At 42.7% G+C, this 7,462-nt stretch overlaps 1 protein-coding gene across 1 annotated transcript; it reads right to left on the bottom strand.

Moving 5' to 3' along the window:
• Positions 1-5,080: 5,080 nt before the first annotated feature.
• LOC134578398 (unique cartilage matrix-associated protein) lies at positions 5,081-6,997 on the bottom strand (the record flags this gene model as incomplete). Its single annotated transcript, XM_063437391.1, has 2 exons — positions 5,081-5,676; positions 6,898-6,997. Coding segments are annotated over 2 exons (198 nt in total), but the record flags the coding sequence as incomplete, so codon positions are not given.
• Between the last annotated feature and the right edge of the window lie 465 nt (positions 6,998-7,462).

Below are 7,462 nucleotides of genomic sequence, written 5' to 3'. Positions count from 1 at the left end.
AATAGGCGCCCTGTGCGAAAAGTCTTCATGGCGCCCCCCCACCACCCACCAAGTTGCCTGAATACAGTAACACACACAGGCACCAGGGACGTGTATATCGTGAGGCAAACAAGGCATCTGCCTTAGGTGGCACTTTGCAGGGGGTGGCAAAAAAAGCCGCCCCCAAACCCCCAGGCAGATCCCTTGCTTGCCTCACGTCCTGGGGTGCTCAAGAGCTGGACGGCTGGCCATGTTTGAGCGCCCCCTCCCCCCCCCCCGAGGCTGGCAGCGGGCAGCGAAGGAGCATACTCACCTGAGCTCTTCCTGCTCAGCTCCCTCTGCGCCGCTTAATGAAGCCGGGAGCCGGAATATGACGTCAGTCCGGCTCCCGGCATCACTAAGAGCCGCCTACTCAGTCTGTGCGCCCCCTGCCTGCCCGCCCAGCAGCCACACTGGACTGCAGGCAAGAAATCCACTCCAGCTCTCCCATGGAGGCTGGGTGGATTTAAAATAAAATTAAAAAAATACTAGTTTGTGAGTGTTAGTGGAAATGTCTGTGTGTATGTCTAAGTGAATGTGTGTGTGTGTGTGTGTCTGTCTGTAGGTGTCTGTAAGTGTGTGTGTCTGTGAGTGAATGTGTGTGTCAGTCAGTGAGTGTGTAAGTGTCAGTCAGTGGGGGGCGTGCGTCTTTCAGTGAGTGCATGCATCTGTCAGTGAGAGTGCATCTGTCAGTGTGTGTCCAAGTAATAGTGTGTGTGTGTGTATGTCATTGTTTGTCAGTGTATATGAGAGTGTGCGTCTGTCAGTGAGTGAGCGTCTGTCAGTCAAAGTGCGGCCTTGAAAGGAAGGGGTGGGGGAAATTTAAACTTGGTTACAGGCATGTACACACACACACACACTCACACTCAGTTAAAGGCAGTCACACATACAGGCACAGGCACACACAATGGCACAGCTACAGCGACACACACAGACAGTCATACACACACACAGGCAGTCACACACAGACAGTTACAAACAGACAGACATACACAGGCAGGCAGACAGTCACACACAGGCAGTCACACACACACACACACACACGCAGGCAGGCAGTCACACACGCAGGCAGTCACACACAGACAGACAGTTGGACAGGCAGACACACACACAGACAGTCACACACACACACACAGGCAGTCACACACACACACACACACATAGGCAGTCACACACAGACAGACAGTCACACACAGGCAGTCAGGCAGACAGACAGTCACACACACACAGTCACACAGCCACATGGGACATGTGGGGGGGGGCTATAAGGACACATGAAGGGCTGGGAGGGGGTACAGGGACACATGGAGGGCTGGGGGGGCTATAGGGACACATGAAGGGCTGGAGGGGGTATAGGAGCATATGAAGGGCTGGGAGGGGGGAATAGTGGGACACATAGAGGGCTGGAAAAGAGGGCTGACAGGCAAACAGTCACACTTACCTCTAGCCAGTGGATGCAGCTGGCTGATGGGGAAGCAGGGACTCCTTCCCTCTTCCTGTGCAGCAGGGGCTTCGGGAGGTATTAGCCCCGCCTCTGCCTCGCGATAAGCCCCGCCCCCGCAGCTCGGTAAGCCCCGCCCCCTCTGCCGCAATTTTTTTTTTTTTTTTTTTTTAAATAGACCCTGACATCGTCCATGTGCAGGCTGTGTCGGCTGTCAGGGCGCCCCCTGCTCCATGGCGCCCTGTGCGGCCGCACAGCTCGCACACCCCTAAGGCCGGCCCTGCCTTCAATACATCTGTTAGCGCCACCATAGATTCCCTTGGCTCAGATTTGGCTGCGGTCTTAAGGCGTTAAATGTGTTTGTCAACGTTTACGTTCCTGAACGGAACTTTCATCAGGATATAAGTTTTGTCCTGATGAAAGTTCTGTTGAGGAACTGAAACGTTGATGTCTCTGACAATAAAAGAACAACATTGACTACAAAGCCAGGTGTGCCGGTATTTACAGTGTTACTTGGCACCAGGTTTATTTTTCTGATTGGAGGTTGGAGTGCAAAAGTTTGGGTTTATTTATATTTATACATATATACACACCCTCTAAAATGCCATATGTGCTGACTGAGAGAGGTTGGGTGCTACCACTAGGAGATATCTTAAGCAGCTTCTCAATGACTAGCCTCTGGTTATTTCCCTGTGAAAGTCAGCGAGACTTGGGTGCTGACTCAGTCGCTTCCAGAGAAAGGGGGGGGGGAATCTTGCAATGGTTGCAGTTCATAGGAACTGCAGCTTTTGCAAGCTTTTATGATACACCCTCACTGAATACATGCATAAAAATGCAAACGTGTTTATTGTTGGTACATCTTCTTTTTTTTTTTTCCTCCATGGTTTGTAACTGTGGAGTGGTCCTCAACCCCTTAAGGACCAAACTTCTGGAATAAAAGGGAATCATGACATGTCATGTGTCCTTAAGGGGTTAAAAGCACCAGTCCTTTTTACCTATATCCTGATATGATTAGGCTCTAGTAATAGGGTTTGTTTGTTTTTTGCAAAGATTGCACATCAATTTAGAAGGATAGGTTTGGACATACTACACTCTTTTGTATGGGGTGGGAGTGCAGGGGGGAAGGGGTTCTGGCTTTTCTTCTTTTTACCTAGTCCTCCCCCCAGGAGCTTGCTGTATGCAATATGTGTGTGTAGTGTGTGCTGGCTATATGCAATGTATTTATAGTATGTGTCCTTTTTTGTCTGTCCTGCAGATGAGCATCCAAGGTGGCAATGTAAGGCTCCTATTGTTTAAATAACATTTTGTCTCCCCAAAATGGACTATGGGATACAACACACAGGCGGGCGACCAGAAGATTACTCAACCAACTCTATGGACCGGTCCCTGGAGAGGAAGGTCCAAGAAAGCTCATTAGGTCAACGTCCAGACGTTTTCACAGCGACCAACGGTTACACGGACACAGATTAACCTGCACTCACCAGGGTACATGCCACACGATGCATTACCAGAACCGAATAACTCCCCAACACTTCGTACCAACACATTGCTCACACCTCGCTTAGATCTGGCGACATGGAGACCAGGGAAAGCCTCTCCTGTACCTATGGACCCTCACTTCTTCTTTCCTTTTCAAACAACTTTTACCCCTCTTCGTTAAACCCATCCCTGACGGGGAAAAAAATAAGCTCCATACTTGGTGGAAGGAAGCGATAAATACACATGCAGGAGGACACGCATCGAGCAGGAACGAAAATCGTGTATACATGCCAAGTTATAGACTGAGAGTGACCACTGTGAATATGCCCTCAAGTCATACCTGTATACACTGCAATTATACCATGCCTATACCATGTATACCACACTGTTTCAAAGTCTGTTAAGTTGTATCCTAAGATGGAATGACAAATGCTTTGTGCTACATCTTTCCACAATGTTTCTCATGGAGGCCTACAAGCCTCATTTTCTTATTGCCTTCTCTACATTAAAAGATTTGCAAAAAAAAAAAAAAAAAACATTTTGTGTGAATTATTCTTTTGGGTTTGTGGTGTAAAGCCAGTCCATGTGAAAATTGTACAAGTTGCTTAAATGAATGTATCAGGGCCAGGGCATGATTGACACAGAAAATTTAAAATCTGTGGTATGATTTGTGGCCGAACAATACCCTATCTAGTCTACTGAACATCTCAGAGTAAGAATGACCCAGACTTCGGGTGATGTAAATTCCACATCTTCCTCTCATATATGTCCGATATCTTTATCGCATTGTCGCTCTTTAGCTTTCATTCTAGTGACTCATACCAAATCCAACATTGTAATAGCAGTTAGCAAGCTGAAAGACTAAGTGGATCTGCAACTGAACCTGGCAGATACAACCATTTGCCAGGTTCTTCACTACTTTGCTGAGTCCCACATTGTATAGCTCTACAGATAGAAGTCTGCATATATCGATCATGCTCTTTGGTGTAGTTTGATTTCAGCAGGACTAGTATTTGCCTTAACCCAATAATTCTTAATCTTTTTTTGACAGGGCCTAAAAATAACATACATGGCATTAGCTTAGAGACTGATTTTTCATCTGTTGAAAAAAATTATGATCTGTAAACCATTACAAAGTGATTTTGTCAGTAATCTATGAGCAGCTGCCTGGGACGATGTGTTTGTTCCATTGAGAGTCCACTTAAGTACCGAAAGGACTCCATTTTGAATTGTGTCCCACTGGGTTAATAAACTACATTTGAGTGCTTTACAAAGCTCTTCACTAATGTTGTACTGAGCACTGAGTTGAAATTCAGTGATTAGCGTGTAGAGTGATTGAGTGAAGAAGTTAAAGGGACACTATAGTCACCAGTGCAACTACATGTATTCCTGACCCTATAGTGTTAACACGTCCATCTAGCCCCCCCCCCCCCCCCCCCGTGTCCCTCATGCCTCCATAAATATAGTAAAAATCTTACTGTATTCAAGCCAGAAGCTGTAAATCTGCATGCTGTTAGACTCAGGAAAAACAAGCAGTCTGCTGACATGTGATAGCCAGATCCAATCACAGTGCTTCCCCATAGGCTTGGCTGAGACTCACAAAGAGGCAGATCAGGGGCAGAGCCAGCATGATTCAAACACAGCCCTGGCCAATCAGCATCTCCTCATAGAGATGAATTGAATCAATAAATCTCTATGAGGAAAGTTCAGTGTCTGCATGCAGAGGGAGTAGACACTGAATCACAGGAGGCTGTGCACAGTGCTGCCCTGTGCTCTGCTGACAGCAGATCTGAGTGGATGGAGGCATATTATGCCTCCATCAACTCAGAAGTCCCTCTGCAACTGGAGGTGTTCCTAGCTTTCAATGTAAACACTGTATTTTCTCAGAAAATACAGTGTTTACATGAGAAAGGCTGCAGGGAGCTATAGTTCTCACCTGAACAACCCCATTAAGCTGAAGTTGTTCAGGTGACTATAGTGTCCCTTTAAGCTGAATCCCCAAAAATATATCTTTAGTAAAAAGTAAAATTTATAGCAGTTGCCTATGTTTTATGTGTTTTGGTGAGGGACAGGTAAGCCAAGCTGTGAGGATCACACAAATGGAATCCTATATTCAAGTGTATCAAATTTATATCAAATCAATGGTGCTACTATGTATTTATTCAACAGAGGCATGTTACAATACTTTTTATTATCTTATTTAGGTTTGTATACCACACACACTTTTTTTTTTTTTTTTTAAACATTAGAATTTCTGCTTATTTTTTCCTTTGCCCTGTCCTGAAAATAGCATATTACTGAACGTTATAAAATATAACCTAATTGTATTGAATTAGTTATAAAATGTACAGAAAGATGCCTAGATATTGCTAGGAAAAAAGTTAAAGGTAAGAGACAAAATTTTACAACTCGAGAACTAGTATGCAAGCTAAACAAATGGTCCATAAACATTAGTATAACTTATTCTATAACTGCACAAAACACATTTTAAAAGACTCTTTAAAATTTATTCTAAAAATCTGGGATATTTCACATCTGCAGCGCATGTATGTTAAGGCTTGCAGATCACTTATAATTTTTACTGAGAGAATCGTTTTTATTAACACAAAATATTAGGTTGGTCTCTATTCCTATTAGACCTTAAATATTTTGGCGCTGGTAGAGGTAGGATGGCGACAGTCCATCATAATGCCATTGGCGCCACTGATCAATTTGCTCACGGCTCCTTTCTTCTTGCTCTGCAGTAGAAAAAGAAAATGTAAAAAAAACATTTTTGTTTTTGTTTTAAAACAGCGGTTCACTGACTAGTCAAAATTTCAATAGCTAGTCTTATATTTTAAAGAGTTACAGTTGGAGATGCCTTTTAAGATACACTCTGAACACTGGGCTGATATTTTGAGCCTTGTCTGTCCTGGTTGTTTCCAGTCTGAGTTGTGTTAATAAAGCTGAAGTTCATATGTCTGCATTATTATACCAACTCATAGCAGATTTAGACTGTGTGAGTGGTGTCCACCGACTGCTCTCAGCCAATGAATGCTGTCCAAATCTACTATAAGTTTATATGTTAATGCAAAAGAATACATACCTGAAGGACTGTACAAACCTGATACAGCAAGGTCATGTTTCAAACTCTATATATGGCTTGACAGATTACTGTCAGGCAGTGATTGGGGATTCCTGTTATTTCAGTTATGGTGCTTAGTGTTCCTTTAAACAGTCTTTCCAGAGTTGGGATGGACAGAACGTACAGCTGAGGGACTGTATTTACTTTCCAGTTCGCTCAACATCTGATTGGATGGACAATTGATCTTTGGAGATTGATATGGCACTAACCCCACAGTTTAGTTTTTTATTTTTCACAGCTATAAGTGGAGTGTTCATAAGCACTCTAAAATACTTTGTTGTTTCTATAGAAACATTAAGAAAAATAAGGTTTGTTTTGATCTCTTTTTACAGATATGCTTTTAAAATTTTTTTTTAAATCCCTGGTTAGTGACCAATTCTTTGAAAGATGGGAGCTAATTTTATGTTAGCACTGGTATTGAAATATGGGTACTGATAGAGTCCCATACTTTTTGTCACTTTGCAACCAAGTTTATAATCCTGTTATTCTACAAAAGTGTAGTAGATCCACCCTCTGCACACACTGGTCATCAGCTTTAGCCTATTTTTTATTTTTTTTATGAAATGAGTCTGTTCAAGGAACAGCCAGGAAATGATGTATCTTGTTTACACCCATGTGTCTGCAGAAAGTTAGACAAGTCTTGAATTGTGAAAAAGGTCTATTTTCTGGATATTTGCACTTAAAGTTACCATTTCATTCCATCCAATGTCCAAAGTATATCCTCTCCTTTCTCCACTTGCCCTACCTCATAATGTCTGTAATGTAAACATTAAGGAAATTAATACATTTATAGTAGTGTATGAAGTAGCATTCTGACGTCAGTATGCTTTCTTACCATCTTGCTCCTCCTCCACATAGTTCTCAAATTCATTTCTTTGTTCTTCATAGTATTCCCTTCTACGCTCATCAGCTGATAGTCTTTGTCGGTTCTCAGCTGAAACAGATCATTAGAATCTCACATTTAAATACATCTCATATTTGTGTTAACTTGTCAGAAGTGGAGAAACAACACAAACACACCAAGCCAATACAAGACAGGTTAGTTATTTGGGAAGGAGGGTTGCCAGTTCTATTTTTGAGTACATGTTCAGTGAGAATAACTAAATCGAAAATGTTATGTGTTATTGCAGATCAATAAAGTACCAGTAAAGGCTGCCTAGTTTATCACCACCATTGCAAGATAAATTGGAGTGCTAGTATGCACAACAAGAGCTATATATGGACAAAGGGCAATCATTTAGTTGTGTGCTTTGTTTAGAAAAATAAGTTTACAGTTTATAAATTGCCTTTAATGGCATAGATTGATAAATCTTCCCTGAAGAGCAAGTAAGGAAGAAGAGCTTTATGGTGTTCCCCCTTGTGTATATCAATAAATCTGGCTGCCGAGTTAATATGCTGTA

This window comes from Pelobates fuscus, chromosome 12, assembly GCF_036172605.1.
Source record: "Pelobates fuscus isolate aPelFus1 chromosome 12, aPelFus1.pri, whole genome shotgun sequence".
Taxonomy (NCBI): Eukaryota; Metazoa; Chordata; class Amphibia; order Anura; family Pelobatidae; genus Pelobates; species Pelobates fuscus.
This window is presented reverse-complemented; position numbering and strand designations above follow the sequence as displayed.